The sequence below is a fragment of the Lissotriton helveticus genome, chromosome 5_1, assembly GCF_964261635.1.
Source record: "Lissotriton helveticus chromosome 5_1, aLisHel1.1, whole genome shotgun sequence".
NCBI classification, from domain to species: Eukaryota; Metazoa; Chordata; class Amphibia; order Caudata; family Salamandridae; genus Lissotriton; species Lissotriton helveticus.
In genome coordinates, this window is record NC_136065.1 from 1,395,853,970 (window position 1) to 1,395,880,162 (window position 26,193).

At 48.6% G+C, this 26,193-nt stretch overlaps 1 protein-coding gene across 12 annotated transcripts in view; it reads right to left on the reverse strand.

The window, feature by feature from the left end:
- The window catches only part of SYCP1 (synaptonemal complex protein 1), a 6,803,167-nt gene that overhangs the window by 3,947,358 nt on the left and 2,829,616 nt on the right, over positions 1 to 26,193 (reverse strand). For all 12 annotated transcript variants that reach the window (XM_078644363.1, XM_078644366.1, XM_078644361.1 and 9 more), the window contains one exon: positions 14,718 to 14,822. In XM_078644363.1, coding sequence (XP_078500489.1) covers positions 14,718 to 14,822 — 105 coding nt within the window. The remainder of the gene's footprint in view (positions 1 to 14,717; positions 14,823 to 26,193) is intronic.

Below are 26,193 nucleotides of genomic sequence, written 5' to 3' on the forward strand. Positions count from 1 at the left end.
GCGCTTAATGGCTTGGGCCCAAGCGGAATATGGAATTTCGTGAAGATGCAGGCTCCTTCCCTCGATCTTCAGAACTTCAATGGCTAGTTCCACCTTGGAGTGCCATGGGGAGCCTGCATCGCCAAAGATGGTTTTTAGCGAGTGCTTTAAGGTGTTTTCGGGCGATTTCAGAACTCTAATGTAATATTTTAGCAAGTCCCCCAGTAGTGCCAGCTCAGGACGATTCAGGCCTATTTCTAGTCTGAGCCTGTTGTTCCGTGCCTGTCTAGGGGCCCGTAGCACCATCTTATATGCTTTCACCTGGGCCGCTTGGACCACTTTCTCAAAAGCCCCTGGGTAGGCTATGTGGCCGTACGTGATGGTAGGGATCAGTTTAGCCCTAAGTACTGTCAACATCGGATCTGCAGAGGGACTGGCCAAGCCATGGCTTAAACGTCTTAGGGACGAAATTATTTTGTCTATTTTTGGTTTAATCTCCTTCAGGTGTTTTGCTGCGGAGGCCCTCTCTGATACCCATGTACCCAGATAGTTATAGGATGGGGCCGTGGTGATTCGGTGCTCCCCCAGGGACCATGAAGCTTTTGTTTTGTGATGGTATTTGCCAAAGATTACTATCTTGGTCTTGCTCACATTGATACGTAGCTCGTTCTCCTTGTTGTAGGTGGCAAGACTATTTAAGGCTCTTTGGAAGCCTACCCTGGTGTGGTCCAGGATTACTGTATCATCTGCGTACTGGAGTGTACCCAGGACCAGCTTCCCCAGTCTGGGGGGTGCTAGGTTGGCATCTTTCAGGGCATGCCCCATGTCCGCAGTGTACAGATTAAAAAGTAGGGGGGCCAAAACACACCCCTGCTTTAAACCAGAGCTAGTGGCAATTCTTGTGGTTGTAATTGTGGAGCTTAGTTTCACCCGGACCCAGGTCCCCTCATAAAGTGCTATTATGGCTTTTAGAAGATCTTTGGGGATCCCCGAGGTCCCTAGTTTTGCCCAGAGCCGGCTTCTGTTCACACGGTCGAAGGCTGTAGAATAGTCTATAAAGCAACAGAACAGGGGCAGCTTATTCCTCGTGTTAGCTTTCTTAGCGAGGTACGAAAGCGCTATGATGTTGTCCAGCGTGGAACAGTTAGCCCTGAAGCCAGTCTGTGAGGGCGGAAGAATACTGTTCTTATCCACCCAGGTCTCAAGGTCCTTTAGAAGAAGGCGGGCGTATACCTTAGCTTCAATATCAAGAAGGGCTATCAGTCTGTTATTGCCGGGTTCGAGTGGTCGGGAAAAGGATTGAGCCTTTCCAGGAAAATGGCAGGATTGCGGTTGCGAATGAGTGGTTAAATAAAGGAGTAAGTTTGGATGCAAAGAAGGTTGGATCGGTCTTGAAGACCTGGGCGGGGATCCCGTTTGGGCCAGGGGCGCCGTCGGTTCTGATGGCCTTGATGTGCTTTGCTATCTCCGCCTCCGAGAATTTTCCGGGTCGGGTCGGTCTTAATTCTTCGTTCAGGGCGCTTTCAGTTTTGATGGTGGCAGCTGCCGCCTTGGACCACCCGGTGTTGCAGTGAGACGGCCGATTTCGCTCGGAGGTATACAGCCCCTTTGCATACTGTTCCCACACTCTTCCTGCAACACTGTTAGCCTTATATGCGCCTCCTGACAAGCTATTGATGTAGCGCCAGAGCTTGCTATTGTCTTTTCCTTTGATTAAGGAAAACACGGTCAGCCAGTTCTGTTCGGTCCGCTTTCTTTTCGATTCCCAGATGTTCTTTTTGTAATTGGCTCGCAAAACGGCAATGGGGGCCCCCTGGCAGGTGGATACCTTTCTTTTTTGCCCTCACTGCCTTGTTGAGTGCATGCTTGATCTGATTAAGGCTATGGGTTTTTAGGCGGCCTGGCCTGAAGTTTTTTTGACTGCTTCTTGGTTGATGAGTGTTGCCCAGGCACTTCAATATATCCTTGGTCAATGTTTCCCATAGGTGTACGGTGTTCTCACTATCTTGTGGCCTTAGTACTGCCACCCTGTTGGCTACAAATGCCGTGAGTCTGTGGCTAAGATTGGTCGACCATTTTATTCTTTTAAGGACTAAGTGGTGTGCTTCGCCTGTGGTTGTGCCAATTACTTCATAAGGGTCCGCCTGTTCTCGTGTCAGATTGAAGTGGCACGGAGGGGCCTGTGGTCACTTTCGGCTCTGTCATCCACGGTAAAATTGCAACGTTTGTGAGCCAGTCCTGCATTGATGAAAATGTAATCTATAGTGGAGACATTCCTGAAGGTCGGATAGGCGGTCCATGAGGGGTGGTTCATTTTTTGTGTCCCGTGGGTGGATTGCAGATTGTAGTTTGCTAGAAGCTCAATCAGTTGAACTGACTTCTTGCTAGGGGGTGCCACTGGGATCAGGTCCAGGCCTCTCAGATTAAAATCACCGGCTATAATTACATCGTAGTGCAAGCGGCTTATTAATAGATCTTCCAGGGCGATGGTAAGTGATTCCAAGACGTGAGGGGAATGGAGTTTTGCTGGGTTGAGATAGCAGTTGATTAGTAAAAGCGGGCGGGGAGTTTGATCCGCTCTCAGCCCGTCTATAGTGATGGCTTGCAGGTCAGGTGACTCCAGATCTAATTCTTTTAATTAAATTTGCAGGCATGGCTTACGAAGATGGAAAGACCCCCTGACGGGTGACCAAAGATCGTCCTTTTGGTTGCTGATTTGAAATATTCGTAATAGCCAGCTATTGGGGTCGTTGACCTCGCCCAGGTCTCCTGGATACATAATATATCCCCCTGTGCAAGATAATCAAGAGTGGGTGTGTCCCTGCAGTTTTATTTAGCCCCGCAATGTTCCATGTGATGATGGTAAGCTTGCGATCTTGGCCCCTTGATGGATTTACGCGTGCAGTGTTTACATAGGTGTGGGCGGGGTTAGGAGCCCTGTCTCCATGTGTCCTCCGTGAGAGCCAGTCCTTGCTGAGGCCGCTGCACACTGCGCTGCTTTTCTTTTAGCAGGATTTTTATTTTTAGAGGGGTTCCTGGCCTTCCTGATTTCAACCCCCCGTCTGGACTGGTGGATTTTGTGCCTTTGAGGACAGAGATAGGTTCTTGAAGGCGATAATGAGGTCTGAGGACATGTGGGTATTTTGGAGCCCTGGGGGCGGTGACTTCTATGCCCCATTCTGCCAGTTGTATTGCTTCGTGGAGGACAACTTGTTGGGCTTGCTGATTAGCAAATCCGACTATGGTGGAGTCACCGTGAGTGTCTGTCTCCAGGCTCTTGAACATCACCCATTCGTTCATCCCAGAGGTGATATGTGCCAGGGAGTCAATGTGGCCGAAGAGTTGAACGATATTGGACCTGTTCAGGATGTCAAAGGAACCTATGGCTTTATATCTAAGGGTAAACAGCAGCTCATGTATTTCTGGTGGCTTTTTTTTTCGGGGGAGCGCCGTTGTACCCCTTCTCCCAGGGACATGTGTCTCTGATGAATTGGGTGTGAAAAGTTTTTATGGGAGTCTCCTGGCCACTGTCTGTCTGAAACCACGGTTGGTGGTCTTGCCTCTCTTGACAGTCCTTGCCACTCGTCATTGATTCCATTCGGGTGTGGGAGGTTATTGTATGTAACTCCTGGTAGCTGACTACAGGTATCTCAGTTGGTGGACCTTCCAGGCAAGGCAGTCCCAGCTGCGCTCCCTGATGTGGTGAACGGGTTGTTTCTATCTTATGTTGGAGTGCCCAACCAGTTGGACCGTTGGTGCTGGGTTGTCCACCGGTTACCACCTGTGAAGGCCTTAATTGATCCTCCACGTTGCATTGTTCCTCCGGGTGAGGGATTAAATATCTGAAGGCCTAGCGTGGGGCAAGAGGTGCGTCACTAGGCTTGACGGTCTTGGATACGTATTTAGGGATGAAGATGGGAAAGGGTGGTTTAAGGCTACTTTCAATTACGGTGGCAACAGAGGTTATTGTGGCTGGTGATATGATCCTGCTTTTGACTTTAGATTTCTTTAATTGTTTCTTTAGTCTTTTTTTGGCTCTCCGTGACAGCGGAGCATTTACACCAGCCGATGCGCCTTTAGCCTTCTCCAAGAGAGGTATACTGACGGATGAGTCATCGGTTTCGGTGTTGGGGTCCAAAATCTCAAGGTCCCCGCTCCCTTGTTCTGCACCTTGGGGTGCCGCTCACAGTGTCCTTCCTGCTCTTTGCTGCCTGCTACGGATAGAACCTGACATAACCTCCAACACCTTCAGAAATACAAGCCTCCCCACCGCAGCGGACTCGCTGGTGTGAGCGTGTCTTGCAATCGGCAAGACCTGTCATCGCTCCCAGCTGGAGTCCAGGGGTTGAGGCTTAGAGGCGAGTTTTAGCGTGAAGGGTACCGACCTGGGGACTGCGAGGACCAGCATTTTACAGTCAGCCCAGCTGGTGCCTCTTCCCCCGGCGGCCACGCCCACCGCCTCCCGGCTTTATTATTTTTCGCGACACCCGCTTCGCGGGTGCCGCTCACAGTGTCCTTCCTGCTCTTTACTGCTTGCTACGGATAGAACCTGACATAACCTCCAACTCCTTCGGAAATACAAGCCTCCCCACCGCAGCGGACTCGCTGGTGTGAGCGTGTCTTGCAATCGGCAAGACCTGTCATCGCTCCCAGCTGGAGTCCAGGGGTTGAGGCTTAGAGGCGAGTTTTAGCGTGAAGGGTACCGACCGGGGGACTGCGAGGACCAGCATTCCACAGTCAGCCCAGCTGGTGCCTCTTCCCCCGGCGGCCACGCCCACCGCCTACACGCATTTTACTGTCATCACCTCCTCCGCGACGCGGGACGCGCGCGGGACGGAGCTCGGGGCGAAGACCGGGCAAAGAGCGGGCCGTTTGAGGCCGTTCGAGAACGTGAGAGTCCGGTCCGGGCCCTTGCTCTAAGTCCTGCTCATACGGACCACAACTGTATGTACCCATTTAATTTATAGACATTGAAATTGTTCATACTTCAGCTATCCACTAAGACTCAGTGAAACACTCTCACTAAAAATGAATACGAGGGGTAGCAAATCAAAAAAGGTAAAAAAAAGTTGGGGTCGGCGAGCAGCTGTTAGGACCCATGGACGACTTCATTACTAAGGCAAACACCTTCATTGACCAAAGTATTAGTCTGATTGAAGGCAGAGTATCCACCGAGCTTGACATTGCAAGGCGATCATCCATGGGGTTATTGGCAGTAGCAAGAACCCCCGAGACAGAGAGTATTTTAGTGCAACCATCACAAGGTAATAATAGACTTAGCCTCCCGAACGTCATAGACCTTTCAGCCTCCCAACTCTCATTATCAATTTCAAATTCCGATCTAGAGAAAACCCCTGAAATCCTACTCGATCACACCCCAGAGGAAGTAAGACAAGCAAGAGGGAGGAGGGAGGGGGCCGTTAAGAAAAGAAAGGAAGAGGAAAAGGTAGATAAAACTGTAGCCAATGATATGGCTGACTCAACTGATCCCATTGTAACCTCAAACTTGGTGGGGCCAACCCTCCAAACAGCTGATATTACTGATTATCATGTGCTGATACATCATTCTCCACATGATATACCAGATACCATTATCTCAAGTTCCCCTGCCCTTTTATCTCCCACCAAAGAATCCGACACTCTCGAGCTGGTAAATAAAATAGCCTCACTATTAAACTCTTTCTTCCTCCCCTTAGAAACTAGATTATTAAATATTGAGACCCAACTGACTAAACTTGTAAATTCTACAAAATCTAAGTCAACTCAAGAACTTCAAAAAAAGGGGACAAATAACCCGGCCGTACCTATTCCACAAAAGAAAACCACAACTTTAGCCTGCCTATCTTCTAAACAACAAATAGCAGCAAAGGCTCCCACAGTGGTGAAACCCCCCCGAAAGTTACAACGCTTACACCTCAGACCAATATGGTTCCAAAAACACCAGTAATAAAAATTCCAGCCCCAAAAGCTCCTGCTACCAAAAAAACAAATCCTTTAGCGAATAAAGAAAGCACGAGAGGAGCACATGAGGGCAGATTTCCTGTTAACTTGCCACCTGAGGCACGCCCATTCGTGGAAGTGATGACTGGTGTACCAGAAGTAACGGGGGAGACTGTAGAACCTAATTGGTCCCTAAAAAATAAAGTGCAACATTGGTTAAATACAAACCGACCCATTGCCCCCAATTGCTCAAGTAGGATATCAACGGTATGCAGGACCCCATGGGTGGGACATAGCAAGAAAGTAATACAGGGAGATTGCATTGGGATCACCTTTGAGGATCCAAGAGTAGTTGAGTACATATGCTCCTGGGAACATCACAGCGCAAATGGTGGGATTGACACAAAGTGTCTCTCCTTTTTTTACCCCAAAAAACATCATAATAGTTACCTTCGCGAATTCGATAACATCTGGCGCAAAGCAGTCCCGCAGCCCTGGGAATTTGATAACTCCAGACCAAAAATGGCCCCGCGACAAAATGATTATGATAGCCCCTGGTGGCCAGTGGACCCAAACTACCAGCATCATGAGGGCCCATGGCAGATCGCGGGACCACGGAATAGAGGTAGAGAATGGGAACAGTGGGGTGGACCTCCACAGCGACCGTATAGATCCGCCTATAGAGAAACGCCACATTGGGAAAATTGGTCGGTTATACCGACCATGAATCGGTTTAGTGGCCTAGAAATGGTCGACTGACCATCAGCTGAAATTCCAACTCTCGAACAAAATATACCAGCTCTAGATCCCTTAGGGATGACGACCGCAGGGCCAGAAAATGAAATACAATCCTTGATTGTTATTTTTTGGAATATTGCAGGCCTCCGCCCAAAAATAGAGGATGGCTCCACCGCTTACTTCCTTGAGGAAGGCAAGATAATATGCCTACAAGAGACATGGGCGATGAAGGAGCTACACCTTGTGGGCTACAAAACGCACTTTTCTCCAGCCCTTCCAAGTAATGCGGGTAGGCCTAAGGGGGGCCTGGTTACTTACATAGCCAATACAATAATTAACTTGAAGATACTAAAAACAGAATATGCCCCAAATTTCCAACTGCTTTGTCTCTCGGTAGGGAAAAAAGCTACTATTATCTTAATAAATTTCTATAACAACTTAGAAGACGACCATTTTATTAACACCCTCTCAATAATACAGGAAAAAATCGTCCACTACAAACAACTGTATGAAAAATAGGGTATTGTCCATTTATTATGGGGAGGGGATTTTAATTTACACCCTTGTCCATGCTCGGGCAACGAGAGTTGCGGGATAGTGGATGAGCACGATAATCCTCTCGTGCATTTTCCTCATGTAAGAATGGGAGCAGTCATGAATAACCTGCTCACAGATCTCAAACTGTCAATAGTAAATAAAAAAGACCCTATTAAGAACTTACTAGAACCTACATACCTAGGGAGGGGGCATGAGACCACCGTCGATTACATTCTCTCGACGGATGGATTGAGACACCTAATTAGGGATTCCAAACTCATGATAAATACCCTAAGCGATCACTCTGCACTTAGGTTGGACCTCGACCTGAACAATCTAGTAACTCATATAACAATAATTGCAAACACCCTATCCCAAAATAGGCTCGAATTGGGCAAAATAAACGGGTTTACTTTAAAATGGGAAAAGATCGATCCCATCCAATTAACCAATAAATTAATAAAGATAACATACCCCAACATAATAAAATGTTTAGATCTTTCAACAGACGATGGGACGGTCCTTGAAAATTTTAAGATTATATTAGAGAAAATAAAGGTATTGTTGACTAGAAATTTAAAGCAAACTAAGTCAACTTCAACAGGATGGTTTAACCATGATTGTACTATGGCGCAAACTAAGCTAAAAAAGGCCCTCAGACAACCAAATAGAGATCAGCAACAGATACAGTATCTCAGACTTCAGTATAATAAGGTTAGGAAGCTGAGAAAACAAGAGCTGAAACAGGCTCTATGGGACGATCTCCATAAAAGTGCATCCATGAGAAATAGTGAGTCCTTTTGGCGGATAGTTAAGTCCCCCTTCTTATCCGATTCTAACAGACCTCAGATCGATGTTGCCATAGAAGAGGAAACCTGGGTAAACCACTTTTCTAAAATTTTTAAATTATCATCCCCAACAGAAGAATTATACCACTCTCTTCCCCGAGTTGAATTCCCAATTTCTCTACAATTCGACATACTCGATGTAGTACAGGCACTAAAACTAAGTAAAGGTGGTAAAGCACCTGGACCCGATGGGGTGCCCGTAGATCTGTTTAAACATCTTCCGGATCTCTTGGCCCCCATACTCACAAGAGTATGTACCGCTGCAGCGAAACTGGGATTGATGGAGTCTTGGTCCAACTCCATCATGGTGCCAATCTTTAAAAAGGGGGACCGCCAGGACGTTAAATGTTATCGCCCCATTTCATTGTTAGATTCTCTGGGCAAAGTAGTTGGTAGAGTAGTCTTAGAACAACTTCAGCAATGGGCAGATGATAGGAAGATTCTATCGGACCTACAATTCGGTTTCAGGGAAGGTTTTGGAACTGTAGAACAGGCCCTCAATTTGAGCATGATCGTGTCTAAGTATATACATGCAAAGCGGGGGACAATGTACATGGTATACGTGGACCTGTCCTCCGCGTTTGACTGCGTATCTCATGCGAAGTTATGGACCCTTCTGAGAACCATGGGGGTGGATCCCCCCTCCTGGATTTCCTAAGAGAGTTATACGCTGAAGCTGCCGCAAGAGTGCGCTATGGGACAAAAGGGGAGCTCACCGCGTCTTTTAGAGTAGAGCGAGGAGTCAGGCAGGGGTGTGTCCTGGCCCCCTTCCTCTTCTCATTGTATACCAATGGACTGGAGGAGAAGATGTTGAGGGGGGGCAGGACCTCCCCAGACTAAAGCAACGCCTGATCCCCGCACTGCTCTACGCGGATGACGCGGTCATTCTGGCCCGCACACCAATTGAACTCCAGAAATCCCTGACCAAATACGCTGATTTTATGAGCGCCATAGACTTACATATAAATGTAAAAAAAACATTTGTCATGGTGGCTGGTGGAGGGCGCAAACGCACAAAGAACATCTATTTAAATGACCAAAAACTTGAGAGGACTCCCCAGTACCCCTACTTGGGTATAATGATAGATGAAAGATTAAATTGGAGGGCAGCCATAGAGTCTAGGAGGCATCTATTCAAAAGAGCAATCGTAGCATTGATGAACTTCTCACGACGACTTGGAAGGAGACCACCAGTAGAACTATTAAAAATCTATGCAGCAAAATGTCAAGCTATTGCTCTATATGGGGCCGGGGTATGGGGGCATGCCGATGTTGGCTCTCTCCAAATAGCAGAGAACTCCTTTATGAGATTCCTCCTATCTGCTCCAAAGTGCTCTTCCATCTACACCTGTCATGCGGAATTGGGAATCATATATATAGAAGATCTGATAAAGGTTCAGCCACTGTTACTCTGGAGACGCATCTGGCTATCGGACAAGAACATGCTGACTCAACACATCCTAGAGGATTCCATGGCACTGGATTGCGTGCACAAAATAGCTTGGCTTACCTATGTTAGGCATTTCTTCTCAGATCTGGGATTAGAAAAGTATTATACTACACCAGAGACCCTAACTGAAACAACAAAGAAAGAGCGGAAGCAAATAGCTATGAACCATCTAGAGACTCTTAGAATTACCCTGCTATCAACTAAACAATCCGTACTGCATGCAAACATGGTACAGCTTACCCCGCAGATCCAACCCTATATTACTTTAGAAATTAGTACATATGACAAGATGCTCCTGACAAGGTTTAGACTCAATCTCTTTCATAGGCTAGTGGCCTTCCCAAAAAAAAATACTTGGGACTTAAATCTGGTTCATTGCCTATGCGACGATATGTCCCCACAGTCATGTATGCATACGATACTGTTTTGCAAATATTTTCATACTCATAGAAAGATCTGGCTATTCCCATTGTTGAAGTGCTGGGGTTTCAGACAGTGTCGTCCCGCCATGCTATATCTACAGATGTTAGATTCTGAACGTACCTGTTACCATGTACTTAACTTTCTAAAATGTATCATTAGGCATAGGAACAACCTCTAAAAAAATTGAATTATTTGTATGAACCCGTTCTTTTTAAATCCTGGAATTTTGTTAAATTATATTTTTGACATATTTGACAATTTTTAATGTAACTGTAAGAATTTTGCTACTGATTTTATGGTTTTGCAATGTCAAAAACCGAATAAAGAAATTTAATTTTTGTTCTGCCAAGATGAGATTGCTGCATGGCTCTACCAGTGGAAATTTTGGTGGGCTGATAACCGCGGTGCAATGGTCGGTCGCTGCGTCATGCACTTTCGTCAGAGCTGGTAAGTTATGTGCCGCCTGTATTTGAGGAGACCTCTCTCCCAGGCCCTTGGCTAATGCGAGCATGTCTTTTAGAACTTCGGGTAGACTTGCCCATTTTTCTATGATGGCGGCACAAGAGTTGATGTTAACCGTGTGGGCTTCGAATAGCACCTCTAATTTTGCGAATTTGTCATCTAGGCGTTCTAGGTGCTGGGCAATTGAGTGCAGCAGATCGACTTGAACCTCCATCTTCGTGGACTGCCATAATAAGGCCCTGGCCATGGTGTCTTGAACTTCTCTTATTACTGTCAGGTTTAAATCTTTGACCGTGACTTCATCGATAGAGACTTGGTGTTGTGTCAGGCCCAAAGGGCTCCATGCCTCCGTCTGCGATGATCTCCTGGAATTGATTCTACCCGAGATTATCGGAGTGTCTTCAAGTGTGCGTTCTATTGACTGTTCTAGTTTTTGTAGGAACGATGCCGTTAGCGCGTCCATACCCGGAGTGGTCGACTTCGATATTGACCGGGGTGTCACCGTTGTGCACGGGTGCATCCCAGTGCTCGTTGGGGGAGAGGGTGCAGTAGCCGTGTTTTGCTTTGCAAGGCCTGTCTCCACCTGTGCACCCACAATGGGTCTCATGTGGACGTCTGCTACGATCCTTAACAGGCTCTTCACCCTAGCAACAGGATGGGGTCGTGCTTCCGGGCTTCGGACTTTTTCCGGGCTTCGGACTTTTTCGGTATAGGCAGGCTCGCTGGAGTGACAGCCAATTTGATCTTGGTTGGGCTTTGGCGACCCCGGTTTAGCACTGCCCTCGGGTCCTGGTTGACTCACGTCCGTGGCTGTCGGTCCACAGGGGGCCTGGAAGAATTGGGTAAGGAGTCCCTGTGGGAGTGAATTGCCCAGGACTGAGTCCTGAGAATTTTGGGTGCTGGTACTTCTAGTACTTCTAGTTGCTCTTCTTTGTGCCGTGTTTTCAGGGTTCGCCTCCACCCCCACCTCCTCCTCCTTCGTGCTGGACTTGATTTTTTTGAGCATCATCCTTTAAGCACTGTGAACTGGGGCTCTACGTGGTAAAGTGGTGAAGTGGTGGAGTTTGTTTACTTGTGCGCCAAGTTGCTGGGGTGTCTCTCATGTGGGGGCCTTATATTTCTTGTGTGAGTCTAGATAAAATTTTTAGCTCTCCACGTGAGCTGTACTGTACTGGACGGCGTCTTTATAGGGGGAGGAGGAGGCGCAAGCGGTGCACACAGGGGGGGCCGCAGGCTGGGAGACCTGGTCAAGCAGCCCCTTAGTCCGCACCCTCGGCTCTTACTTTGCGACCGCCTCTAATGGCGGCCGCGCTCACCACTGCCACTTACCTCCCGCACTGGCTGCTCCGGTAGCCTCCAGGCTCCAGGCTCTCCGAATGCTCCAGCTCCAGATATGTTCAAAGTCGCCCGATAGTCCAGGCACCTCCGGGTGCCTCCCAATAGGCAGCACAGCCTTAAGGCCTTAAGGCTCAAGCTCAAGCACTCGAGCGCGTTTGAAATAACTACGCTGTACAATAACGCACATTACCGCACAGTGCCGCACAATTGCCGCAGCGCAGCCGCCCCTCCGCTCGCCGTACTCCACTCCGGGGTTACGCTGTACTCCGTGGTCGTGTACTCTGGACGCCGGACCCTGTGCGGTTTCTAACAGTTTAACGGGTTAACGGCGGTCACAGGGACAGGGACTGCCTCCGGCTCCGGCTCCGGCTCTCTGTCTTCTGGCCACTGAGAAGCCCCGGACCCGTTTTTTCCGGCAAGACACGGCTGTCGCAGCCTAGCAGACAACCTTTCCTTGGGTATTTATGGGGCTCCCCTGTGGGTTGGTCATGAGATTTAATTTGGAATAAGACTCACCTCTGAAACCAAGACACTCTTCGACCGTCTGGATACTTTGACTTTGTTAGACTTCCACTGCAACCGAGTCTGCATCAAGGATGACTTCCTGCTGTCCCTTAACTCGCTGTTCTTCAAGTCTTCTGCCTCATCTGTCTGTGTTTCAGAAGACCTGTGGGCATCAAGGACATCTGAAGAAATCTCCCTTGGAGTGAAGGAGTCCCTACTCTGCATCTGCAGGCACAGCAACGAAGCTGACCGGTCTGCTGCTTCTGTCGTCCTACAGACTTCCTAAGGTTCAGCAACACAAGTGGTGATTCTGTGGCTCTTCAGAGGCCTGACCTGTCTTCCTTGCAATTTGGGAGACAGTATCCCTTGTCGGAGCCGCGGAACCAAACCCCTGTGCACCGTATCGACTCGCCGTTGACAAGACTTGTTAGCTCTGCACTTCAGCAATCTTCGGGCTAAAAGAAGCTCCGACCTTCAGCACCTCACCCCTCGACGGTCAGCATCCTCACTGCATCCTTTGCACTGTGGGCCTCCATCTTTAGTGAGCTGCCTCAGGTCCTCTTGCGACTCCTGTGCCTTCGGCCTCTGGGACCTCTTGAGGGTCATATCTGCTTTGGTACACTCCCCTGCTTGGTGATTCTCTTAGACTTAGCTGGTCCCAAAGACTGCATCTTGTATTCTTCCTTGCCAGTTGGGCTACCACGGCTTGTTGTTGCTCCGGCAGGACACCGACCATCTAGACATCCAACGTAGGATAGGTCGTGCACGGCTCATGGTCTTCCTCAGCATCGCCTGGTCCCCACAGCTGCAGCAACAAGGTCCTCGTCAACTCTCTTTAGTTTCCTGCCAAGGGGAGCCATTGTGCTTCCCTGCCTCCTGTTCACCTCTGAGTGGGATAGACTCTGTCCCCTCTGCTTGCTGGTTCTCCTCTTCAAGAGTATACCCTTGGATTCCACAGGACATCTTCAGAGACTTCTCCAGACTTTTCCAGAGGTCTTTCTTCCTAAGTCTTCCATTGTCGTCTACAGTAGCTTCTGATGTCCATTCACCCCAATGCACCGGCCTCCCTGGTGCAGGGAAGCTAGTTCCTGGAGCATACACGGGTGGTGTGGCTCTCCAACTTTCCATCCTCCAAAGGATTTCTTCTGGGTCCTCTGGGAAGGGTTCTTTTTCTTTAAACTGCAACCGCCACCCTGCACACAGTATCTAATGGGTTCTGGATACCTACCTTGGGTGGTTATGTGTTCTCCAGGTTCCTCTGAGTCCTTTGGTCTGAGTCCTGTTCTTACTTGCAGTTCGGATTCCACTTCTTTACTGTAGGTTTGGTCTACCCCTGGATATCAGTGAATATTTGTGTTATTTACCGGCTCTCTCTTGAGTATTTTCATGTGTATTGTTGATAACTCCGGCTAGGAGATATACCACTGTGTTAGTGAGTGTGTCATGTAATAAATAGACTTATTTGTAATATACACTGTGTGGTTCTATTTCATCTAATTTACACTAGTGTTTTAATGTGGGAAAACAAGCTGCTTTCCACTCTTTCACAATAGCCCTGAAGGATGTTCTCCACAGCTACCACTCTGAGAGCCTAAGGTTATCAAAGAATACTAACATCACCATAAGGGATGCCTGGATTAGTGAAAGGTGTCTCACTCCTTTAAGTGTGCACCATATACTAAGCCAGCCTCCTAAACTATGGTAGAAGGGAACAGGATGAAGTCACTGCTGCCCAGTGCATCCGATGGATACTTTTGCCAATGGCCAAAATACATCATGAGAAAGCCATATTAGTTCACTTAATAACCTTTCTTATCCCCTTCCATGTTCATGACGGAACGGTTCCGTCATGAGCGTCGGTTGAGCTGTGCTCATGAGGGAACCGTTCCGTCATGGTTCCATAAGCCCAATGGAACGTTCAGCACAGCGCAGGAATCTGCGCCGCGCTGAAGCGGTTAAAGGACAGTTGCGATTCTTAGATATTATCCACAAATTAAAATTACTGAGCCTCACCTGCAACCACTTCCATAAGCACGCAATGGGCTGTAGGTTCGAACCCTAGTGGCCACTAAATTATAGCTCTACTCTAGATATTGTTGCTAAAGTTCTTGTACACTTGTTCCTAGTTAGTTACTTCAAGAGAGTATGGTATATACAATTTTCCCAGTCTCCAATAAAGGTGGCCTTACAGGGTACGGAGACGGAGGCTGATCCTAGTGCGTAGTACATAGTAGCATTTTAACAAATAACAAAGATTCACATAACTTAATAGCATGATCATATATTCAAAATCAGAATCCAAAGGAGCCTGAATGTAGGAGAAATATTTTTTTCAAAAGCAACAAAACAACCCAAGTGTAAAATCAATGAGAATGTTCAGAATGGTACGAATGACAATAGTAAGATAAGAAAACACTGCTGTACGTATGCTCTTCTATGACTTTATGCCAACATATTGGAAGTATATCATAGTTGTGAAAGTTTAAACAAATGCATACCTCTTTTTCTCGGATGATATTCGTTAGATCCTGTTGACTTTCTTTCAGTCCTACAACCAAAATATCTACACGTTCTTTTTCATTTGAAAGTTCTTGAATCATCTCCTGTATTAAAGATTATAATTTGAAATGAAAAGTTATTTCATGTCAAAAGATAAAGCATTTGCATATAAACCATGATATGTCTCAATGTAAGGGCTTTCCATACGAATAACAGTCAACCAGGAAACACTTACATTTTCAAACATTACACAGTTTTAATTATATTTAGGGCCAGATGTAGGTAAATGTAATTTACCGATTCTTAAATACCGAGTCATACCGAATCGGTATTTCAGAATCGGAAAATGAGATGTAGATAAAAAAATCGGTAAAAATTACCGATTCGGAATCACTCGGTATCTGAAATCGGTATTTACCGAATCGATATATACCGACTCTGTAAAATCCAAATCGGTAAAACCCATACATTCCAACGGGTCCATGGCCCATAGGAATGAATGGGTTTTACCGAATCGGTATTTACCGAATTGGTAAATACCGAATCGGTAAATACTGAGTCGGAAATTTGAAACTGACAAACATGTGAGCCTGTGAACCAATCAGGAACACCAACCACACCCAATCCCAAAGGTACTGGGGAATCAACCAATCAGAATCAAACACCCCATCCCAGTACCTGGGACTGGCCACGCCCATGCAGGTGCAGAAACCAACAGTCAGGAGAGCAGGAGGACAGACTGAGGAGCAGGCTTCCCTGAGCTAATCTGTACAGCACCATGGAGAGTCAGGATGCACAGAGGGATGCTGCTGAGCGCAAAAGGAAGATGAAGTTCAGCCCTGAAGAACTGCAGGTGCTTGTTGCTGAGGTCGTCAGACATTACAGCAAGATCTTTGGCAAACAATCACTGCATGTAGCTGAGTCCATCAAGCGCACCACCTGGATCGACATACAAGGCAAGGTAAATGCCACTGGTGTCACCCACCGTGAAATTGACGATTTGAAAAAACGGTGGTATGATCTCCGCATCATCACCAAGAGGAAACTAGCTGCCCACCGCAAGGAATGTGCTGCAACAGGGGGAGGAAGAAACCGAGCCCCACGACTCACCGACATAGAGGAGCTGGTGGAATCCACCCTTGAGCCTGAATACATCCACGGCATCGGGGACGCTGACAGCTCTGCAAGAGCTGCAAGGAAACAAGGTAAGATGCAAGTACATTGTCATTAACCCATTTACCTATTCCCCTCACACACTCTGTGTGCCTAGATCCTACTCCAGAACAGGTTTTACTAATGTCCTGCAATGCATCGTGGAAAATTTAGTCATGGGTAGATACCTCTGAGCAGTCAGCATGCCATGCAGCAAGGGAAGCAACAGACTACTAGCATAGGCAAATGAGAGACAAGCAAATGTGCTATAGTAGTGTGTTTAATCATGAGACACAGGTGAACCACTCCACTGACACAATGTCCATGTCTGTCCACAGGAGAGTCAATGCACAGCACAGCAAAGGATAGGGAGAAGAGGAGGGAAGAAGCTGGACCCAGCACTTTACATGGAGGGAAGGAGAAAGAGCAGGCAGCCAAGTCACCTGAGGAGCCTACACCACCACAGCCACAGTCCCCTCTATTATTTGGGAGTCAGGAGACAGGAGCGGCTGCACAGTCCCCCACCCCCACAACTCCATCCCCAGTGCTGGAAAGGTCAAGGCGCCTTGATGTGCCCCCTCCCCGCATACTGGAAACATCTGAAGAGGAGGAGGAGGAGGGTGACATGCCCATCAACCCACAGGATTCAGCCGACGCTGAGCAGCTGCCCACTCCCAGAGCTGTGCGGTCCAGTGTCCGAGGACGAAGGCCACGGGAGGCTGATGATGTGCGTGACGATCAGGGGGTCTTCTGCGGACTGGAGGCCACCATGGTCAAGGTACAGCGCCTGCAGGCGAGAGCAATGGTGGGGGTTCAGAGGCAGGCATGCACAACTAACAACAAGCTTGATGAAATAGGCAAGGGCATTGGGGACATATCCGAGAGCATGCAGTCAATGGCATCTGGCATTTCCGACATCACACAGTGCATGACTGTCCTGTGCGACAAGTTGGACAGGGACCATTTGGAGAGACGCAAGGCTGCGGCAGCAGACAAAAGCCCTGAACAGATTTGCTACTGCAACCACCGTGCTGTGCAGACGGTCAGCGGCGATGCAGGATGCCATTGTGCAGTGCTGCAACAATTTGTCAGTGGGAATGGCCAGAGTGACCTCTGCAATGGAGCTCATGCTCGCACAACAGACTGCCACTCGAGGCGACACATGTGTGGGGGAAAGTGAGGAGTCCACCAGCAGGAGTGGCGCAAGCACTCCTGTACAAGAAGTACGTAGGAGCGGCAGGCGTCATGCAACTGAGACAGGCCACACCGAGAACATTGACTCACAGCCACACCAGTCCCACCCTGTGGTCCGTGGCCGTAAACATTGACTATGCCCTCCACCCAAGGAACAGGTCACGGTGGTCTTAACCGTGTCAACACAGTCATGAACATTTATGTATCGTGTAACCATTGTGTGCTATTTTGCACTTGCGTAGTGAAAATATAAACTACGTACGTCATTAACTCTGCCTGTCTGTGTCTCATTACTCACTCAGAAATATTGCTGTGTGACCTTAGCCCGTCTCAGTCTCCCATCTGTAGCTGCTGCTGCTACTGTACCATGGGGCTCTGCCAGTTCTGTGTCATCATCAATGTCCTCATGATGTGTGATCTCCACCTCTGTGCCTCCCTTTGTGGCGAGATTGTGTAACATTGCACAGGTCGCAATGATTTTGCAGCACAGGATTGGGGTGTACTGGCGTGCCCCTCCACTCTTGTGGAGGCAGCGAAACCTGCTCTTTAGGAGTCCAAATGTGCGCTCCACAACATTGCGTGTAGATCTGTGAGCCACATTGTATCGCCTTTCACTCCTGGTGGATGGGTTGAGGTAGGGGGTGAGCACAAAGGACCGCAGGGCATATGCACTGTCGCCTAGGGGGGAGAACGAATGACATTAATTGCATGTACATGATACATTGATCTGCTGTGAGTGTCATGGTGTGTCAATGTCATTAACCTAGCAGGTATCCGTTTCCAAATTCTCTAGCAAGAAGGCGTGTGTATATTCCACTATTCTGGAATATGTACGAATCATGGGTACTTCCAGGGAACTTCGCAACGATGTCTGTGATGATGTTCCCAGCGTTGCATATGACCTGTACGTTGATAGAGTGCGTAGACTTGCGGTTTCCGTATATGTGTTCTGTGGCTGCAGGTGGACAGAGTGGTACGTGGGTGCCATCAATGCAGCCTATCACGTGAGGGAAGTGTGCCAGTTGATAGAAATCAGTCTTGGTTTTTGCAAGTTCCGCTGGTGTATCAGGGAATGAAATGTAATGCTCCATCCTCTGCATCATGGCGTCAAGGAACCTCCTGAAGAAGCGGGACAGGCAGCTCTGGGACACACCACCCACTGCAGCTATCACACTCTGGTAGCTCCCGGAGGCAAGCAGGTGTAAGCTACACAGCACCTGCACATGGGGTGGGATGGCGTGGGCCCTGGGTATTGGGTGCTCCAGGAGTGGGTGTAGATCCCTGATCAAGTCCTGGATGGTTTGGGGATGTAGCCTGTACCTCTGGAGTATTTCAGGCTCTGTCAGTTGGAACAGGGTAATCCTCTGCCTGTACACTTGTTCCTCCCTTTGCCATTCTCTCTCTTCTGCTGCCTGTAGTCTTTGCCGCCTTGCAATGACGTAGAAAGCCGCCATTATGGTTCCACAGGTGCATTTTGGGACTCTTTTTATGGCCCTCACCTGGTTACCACCTGCATTCAATCCATGGTAAATACCGACTCATAAATACTGAATTTCCGAGGATTCAGTATTTTTGGCCTTTCCTACATCTCCATGGCCATTTTTTACCGTTTCTTATTTACCGATTCGGAAAATAAGAATTCGGTAATTATGAATTCGGTATATTCCGCCTCGGTAAAAATACAAACTCATATTTACCGAGTCGGAATTATACCGACTCATATTTACCGAGTCGGAATTATACCGACTCATGTTTTCCGATTCGGTAAATAATATGCTCCTACATCTCATTTCATGGATACCGGTCGGTAACGGCCGAAATTACCAATTTTCGGCCGTTACCGACCGGTATTGGGCTACCTACATCTGGCCCCCAGTCTCTCCTGAGGTCTTCACACTAAGTTAAGAGATAATGGATACTAATGAATCGAAATATTAAAACTAATATAAAATGTCAACAGTAGTGAGAATGTATGTAGCCCCTGTGAAGTGTGCAGAGCCATTGGATTCAGCAGCCTCGAGCTGACTCTACTTAGTGAACCAATTAAATTTTTGTCATGGACAATAAAAATGGTACAAAATATAGTTATTATATATAGCGCAACATTAAAGTCTGACAAACATTAAATGAATGTCTTTTTAGGTCACACCTTTTGCTTTTCATGTCTGGATGACTCTGTTCCCTATCCGTCTTTTGATTTGATGGCTTACCTCCCTCCTAGTCCCAATGCTGCCTGCCTCACATCCCGCACTCTGGGCCCAACTTCAAAGTTAAAGCTAGACTGTGAGAAAGTGGCTTTATATATACTGGACTCGAATGTCGGCAGGCAGTGGCTCAGTCCGTGCGTGCCCAAATTGGGTTGAAGTCCGCAATCCTGAGGGCCAAAAGGCACATAAACAGAATTTTCTGTCTTGCTTCGATTGTTAATGAATCTTGCAGGTATGGTTGGGGTTTACCGGGGATATAGGACTGGTCCAGGGCCAGCGTTACTGGATTGTGCCTGAGCGAGGAAAGGTCAAACTCAAAGGAAATAGACTGGACTTGGCGCTTAATGGCTTGGGCCCAAGCGGAATATGGAATTTCGTGAAGATGCAGGCTCCTTCCCTCGATCTTCAGAACTTCAATGGCTAGTTCCACCTTGAAGTGCCATGGGGAGCCTGCATCGCCAAAGATGGTTTTTAGCGAGTGCTTTAAGGTGTTTTCAGGCGATTTCAGAACTCTAATGTAATATTTTAGCAAGTCCCCCAGTAGTGCCAGCTCACGACGATTCAGGCCTATTTCTAGTCTGAGCCTGTTGTTCCGTGCCTGTCTAGGGGCCCGTAGCACCATCTTATATGCTTTCACCTGGGCCGCTTGGACCACTTTCTCAAAAGCCCCTGGGTAGGCTATGTGGCCGTACGTGATGGTAGGGATCAGTTTAGCCCTAAGTACTGTCAACATCGGATCTGCAGAGGGACTGGCCAAGCCATGGCTTAAACGTCTTAAAGACGAAATTATTTTGTCTATTTTTGGTTTAAGCTCCTTCAGGTGTTTTGCTGCGGAGGCCCTCTCTGATACCCATGTACCCAGATAGTTATAGGATGGGGCCGTGGTGATTCGGTGCTCCCCCAGGGACCATGAAGCTTTTGTTTTGTGATGGTATTTGCCAAAGATTACTATCTTGGTCTTGCTCACATTGATACGTAGCTCGTTCTCCTTGTTGTAGGTGGCAAGACTATTTAAGGCTCTTTGGAAGCCTACCCTGGTGTGGTCCAGGAATACTGTATCATCTGCATACTGGAGTGTACCCAGGACCAGCTTCCCCAGTCTGGGGGGTGCTAGGTTGGCATCTTTCAGGGCATGCCCCATGTCCGCAGTGTACAGATTAAAAAGTAGGGGGGCCAAAACACACCCCTGCTTTAAACCAGAGCTAGTGGCAATTCTTGTGGTTGTAATTGTGGAGCTTAGTTTCACCCGGACCCAGGTCCCCTCATAAAGTGCTATTATGGCTTTTAGAAGATCTTTGGGGATCCCCCAGGTCCCTAGTTTTGCCCAGAGCCGGCTTCTGTTCACACGGTCGAAGGCCGTAGAATAGTCTATAAAGCAACAGAACAGGGGAAGCTTATTCCTCGTGTTAGCTTTCTTAGCGAGGTACGAAAGCGCTATGATGTTGTCCAGCGTGGAACAGTTAGCCCTGAAGCCAGTCTGTGAGGGTGGAAGAATACTGTTCTTATCCACCCAGGTCTCCAGGTCCTTTAGAAGAAGGCGGGCGTATACCTTAGCTTCAATATCAAGAAGGGCTATCAGTCTGTAATTGCCGGGTTCGAGTGGTCTGGAAAAGGATTGAGCCTTTCCAGGAAAATGGCAGGATTGCGGTTGCGAATGAGTGGTTAAATAAAGGAGTAAGTTTGGATGCGAAGAAGGTTGGATCGGTCTTGAAGACCTGGGCGGGGATCCCGTTTGGGCCAGGGGCACCGTCGGTTCTGATGGCCTTGATGTGCTTTGCTATCTCAGCCTCCGAGAATTTTCCGGGTCGCGCCGGTCTTAGTTCTTCGTTCAGGGCGCTTTCAGTTTTGATGGTGGCAGCTGCCGCCTTGGACCACCAGGTGTTGCAGTGAGACGGCCGATTTCACTCGCAGGTATACAGCCCCTTTGCATACTGTTCCCACACTTCTCCTGCAACACTGTTAGCCTTATATGCGCCTCCTGATGACAAGGTATTGATGTAGCGCCAGAGCTTGCTATTGTCTTTTCCTTTGATTAAGGAAAACACGGTCAGCCAGTTCTGTTCGGTCCGCTTTCTTTTCGATTCCCAGAAGTTCTTTTTGTAATTGGCACGCAAAAAGGCAATGGGGGCCCCCCTGGCAGGTGGATACCTTTCTTTTTTGCCCTCACTGCCTTGTTGAGTGCATGCTTGATCTGATTAAGGCTATGGGTTTTTAGGCGGCCTGGCCTGAAGTTTTTTTGACTGCTTCTTGGTTGATGAGTGTTGCCCAGGCACTTCAATATATCCTTGGTCAATGTTTCCCATAGGTGTACGGTGTTCTCACTATCTTGTGGCCTTAGTACTGCCACCCTGTTGGCTACAAATGCCGTGAGTCTGTGGCTAAGATTGGTTGACCATTTTATTCTTTTAAGGACTAAGTGGTGTGCTTCGCCTGTGGTTGTGCCAATCACTTCATAAGGGTCCGCCTGTTCTCGTGTCAGATTGAAGTGGCACAGAGGGGCCTGTGGTCACTTTCGGCTCTGTCATCCACGGTAAAATTGCAACGTTTGTGAGCCAGTCCTGCATTGATGAAAATGTAATCTATAGTGGAGACATTCCTGAAGGTCGGATAGGCGGTCCATGAGGGGTGGCTCATTTTTTGTGTCCCGTGGGTGGATTGCAGATTGTAGTTTGCTAGAAGTTCAATCAGTTGAACTGACTTCTTGCTAGGGGGTGCCACTGGGATCAGGTCCAGGCCTCTCAGATTAAAATCACCGGCTATAATTACGTCGTAGTGCAAGCGGCTTATTAATAGATCTTCCAGGGCGATGGTAAGTGATTCCAAGACGTGAGGGGAATGGAGTTTTGCTGGGTTGAGATAGCAGTTGATTAGTAAAAGCGGGCGGGTTGTTTGATCCGCTCTCAGCCCGTCTATAGTGATGGCTTGCAGGTCAGGTGACTCCAGATCTAATTCTTTTACATTGAATTTGCAGGCATGGCTTACGAAGATGGAAAGACCCCCTGACGGGTGACCAAAGATCGTCCTTTTGGTTGCTGATTTGAAATATTCGTAATAGCCAGCTATTGGGGTCGTTGACCTCGCCCAGGTCTCCTGGATACATAATATATCCCCCTGTGCAAGATAATCAAGAGTGGGTGTGTCCCTGCAGTTTTATTTAGCCCCGCAATGTTCCATGAGATGATGGTAAGCTTGCGATCTTGGCCCCTTGATGGATTTACGCGTGCAGTGTTTACATAGGTGTGGGCGGGGTTAGGAGCCCTGTCTCCATGTGTCCTCCGTGAGAGCCAGTCCTTGCTGAGGCCGCTGCACACTGCGCTGCTTTTCTTTTAGCAGGATTTTTATTTTTAGAGGGGTTCTTGGCCTTCCTGATTTCAACCCCCCCAGTCTGGACTGGTGGATTTTGTGCCTTTGAGGACAGAGATAGGTTCTTGAAGGCGATAATGAGGTCTGAGGACATGCGGGTATTTTGGAGCCCTGGGGGGCGGTGACTTCTATGCCCCATTCTGCCAGTTGTATTGCTTCGTGGAGGACAGCTTGTTGGGCTTGCTGATTAGCAAATCCGACTATGGTGGAGTCACCGTGAGTGTCTGTCTCCAGGCTCTTGAACATCACCCATTCCTTCATCCCAGAGGTGATATGTGCCAGGGAGTCAATGTGGCCGAAGAGTCGAACGATATTGGACTTGTTCAGGATGTCAAAGGAACCTATGGCTTTATATCTAGGGGTAAACAGCAGCTCATGTATTTCTGGTGGCTTTTATTTTCTCGGGGGAGCGCCGTTGTACCCCTTCTCCCAGGAACATGTGCCTCTGATGAATTGGGTGTGAAAAGTTTTTATGGGAGTCTCCTGGCCACTGTCTGTCTGAAACCACGGTTGGTGGTCTTGCCTCTCTTGACAGTCCTTGCCACTCGTCATTGATTCCATTCGGGTATGGGAGGTTATAGTATGTAACTCGTGGTAGCTGACTACAGGTATCTCAGTTGGTGGACCTTCCAGGCAAGGCAGTCCCAGCTGCGCTCCCTGATGTGGTCAACGGGTTGTTTCTATCTTATGTTGGAGTGCCCAACCAGTTGGACCGTTGGTGCTGGGTTGTCCACCGGTTACCACCTGTGAAGGCCTTAATTGATCCTCCACGTTGCATTGTTCCTCCGGGTGAGGGATTAAATATCTGAAGGCCTCGCGTGGGGCAAGAGGTGCGTCACTAGGCTTGACGGTCTTGGATACGTATTTAGGGATGAAGATGGGAAAGGGTGGTTTAAGGCTACTTTCAATTACGGTGGCGCCAGAGGTTATTGTGGCTGGTGATATGATCCTGCTTTTGACTTTAGATTTCTTTAATTGTTTCTTTTGTCTTTTTTTGGCTCTCCGTGACAGCGGAGCATTTACACCAGCCGATGCGCCTTTAGCCTTCTCCAAGAGAGGTATACTGGCGGATGAGTCGTCGGTTTCGGTGTTGGGGTCCAAAACCTCAAGGTCCCCGCTCCCTTGTTCTGCCAAGATGAGATTGCTGCATGGCTCTACCAGTGGAAATTTTGGTGGGCTGATAACCACGGTGCAATGGTCGGTCGCTGCGTCATGCACTTTCGTCAGAGCTGGTAACTTATGTGCCGCCTGAATTTGAGGAGACCTCTCTCCCAGGCCCTTGGCTAATGCGAGCATGTCTTTTAGAACTTCGGGTAGACTTGCCCATTTTTCTATGATGGCGGCACAAGAGTTGATGTTAACCGTGTGGGCTTCGAATAGCACCTCTAATTTTGCGAATTTGTCATCTAGGCGCACTAGGTGCTGGGCAATTGAGTGCAGCAGATCGACTTGAACCTCCATCTTCGTGGACTGCCATAATAAGGCCCTGGCCATGGTGTCTTGAACTTCTCTTATTACTGTCAGGTTTAAATCTTTGACCGTGACTTCATCGATAGAGACTTGGTGTTGTGTCAGGCCCAAAGGGCTCCATGCCTCCGTCTGCGATGATCTCCTGGAATTGATTCTACCCGAGATTATCGGAGTGTCTTCAAGTGTGCGTTCTATTGACTGTTCTAGTTTTTGTAGGAACGATGCCGTTGGCGCGTACATACCCGGAGTGGCCGACTTCGATATTGACCGGGGTGTCACCATTGTGCACGGGTGCATCCCAGTGCTCGTTGGGGGAGAGGGTGCAGTAGCCGTGTTTTGCTTTGCAATGCCTGTCTCCACCTGTGCACCCACAATGGGTCTCATGTGGACGTCTGCTACGATCCTTAACAGGCTCTTCACCCTAGCAACAGGATGGGGTCGTGCTTCCGGGCTTCGGACTTTTTCCGGGCTTCTGACTTTTTCGGTATAGGCAGGCTCGCTGGAGTGACAGCCAATTTGATCTTGGTTGGGCTTTGGTGACCCCGGTTTAGCACTGCCCTCGGGTCCCGGTTGACTCACGTCCGTGTCTGTCGGTCCACAGGGGGCCTGGAAGAATTGGGTAAGGAGTCCCTGTGCGAGTGAATTGCCCAGGACTGAGTCCTGAGAATTTTGGGTGCTGGTACTTCTAGTACTTCTTGTTGCTCTTCTTTGTGCCGTGTTTTCAGGGTTCGCATCCACCCCCACCCTCCTCCTCCTTCGTGCTGGACTTGATTTTTTTGAGCGTCATCCTTTAAGCACTGTGAACTGGGGCTCTACGTGGTAAAGTGGTGAAGTGGTGGAGTTTGTTTACTTGTGCGCCAAGTTGCTGGGGTGTCTCTCATGTGGGGGCCTTATATTTCTTGTGTGAGTCTAGATAAAATTTCTAGCTCTCCACGTGAGCTGTACTGTACTGGACGGCGTCTTTATAGGGGGAGGCGGCAAGCGGTGCACACAGGGGGGCCGCAGGCTGGGAGACCTGGTCAAGCAGCCCCTTAGTCCGCACCCTCGGCTCTTACTTTGCGACCGTCTCTAATGGCGGCCGCGCTCACCACTGCCACTTACCTCCCGCACTGGCTGCTCCGGTAGCCTCCAGACTCCAGGCTCTCCGAATGCTCCAGCTCCAGATATGTTCAAAGACGCCCGATAGTCCAGGCACCTCCGGGTGCCTCCCAATAGGCAGCACAGCCTTAAGGCCTTAAGGCTCAAGCTCAAGCACTCGAGCGCGTTTGAAATAACTACGCTGTACAATACCGCACATTACCGCACAGTGCCGCACAATTGCCACAGCGCAGCCGCCCCTCCGCTCGCCGTACTCCACTCCGGGGCTACGCTGTACTCCGTGGTCGTGTACTCTGGACGCCGGACCCTGTGCGGTTTCTAACAGTTTAACGGGTTAACGGCGGTCACAGGGACAGGGACTGCCTCCGGCTCTGGCTCTCTGTCTTCTGGCCACGGAGAAGCCCCAGACCCGTTTTTTCCGGCAAGACACGGCTGTCGCAGCCTAGCAGACGACCTTTCCTTGGGTATTTATGGGGCTCCCCTGTGGGTTGGTCATGAGATTTAATTTGGAATAAGACTCACCTCTGAAACCAAGACACTCTTCGACCGTCTGGATACTTTGACTTTGTTAGACTTCGACTGCAACCGAGTCTGCATCAAGGATGACTTCCTGCTGTCCCTTAACTCGCTGTTCTTCAAGTCTTCTGCCTCATCTGTCTGTGTTTCAGAAGACCTGTGGGCATCAAGGACATCTGAAGAAATCTCCCTTGGAGTGAAGGAGTCCCTACTCTGCATCTGCAGGCACAGCAACGAAGCTGACCGGTCTGCTGCTTCTGTCGTCCTACAGACTTCCTAAGGTTCAGCAACACAAGTGGTGATTCTGTGGCTCTTCAGAGGCCTGACCTGTCTTCCTTACAATTTGGGAGACAGTATCCCTTGTCGGAGCCGCAGAACCAAACCCCTGTGCACCGTATCGACTCGCCGTTGACAAGACTTGTTAGCTCTGCACTTCAGCAATCTTCGGGCTAAAAGAAGCACCGACCTTCAGCAC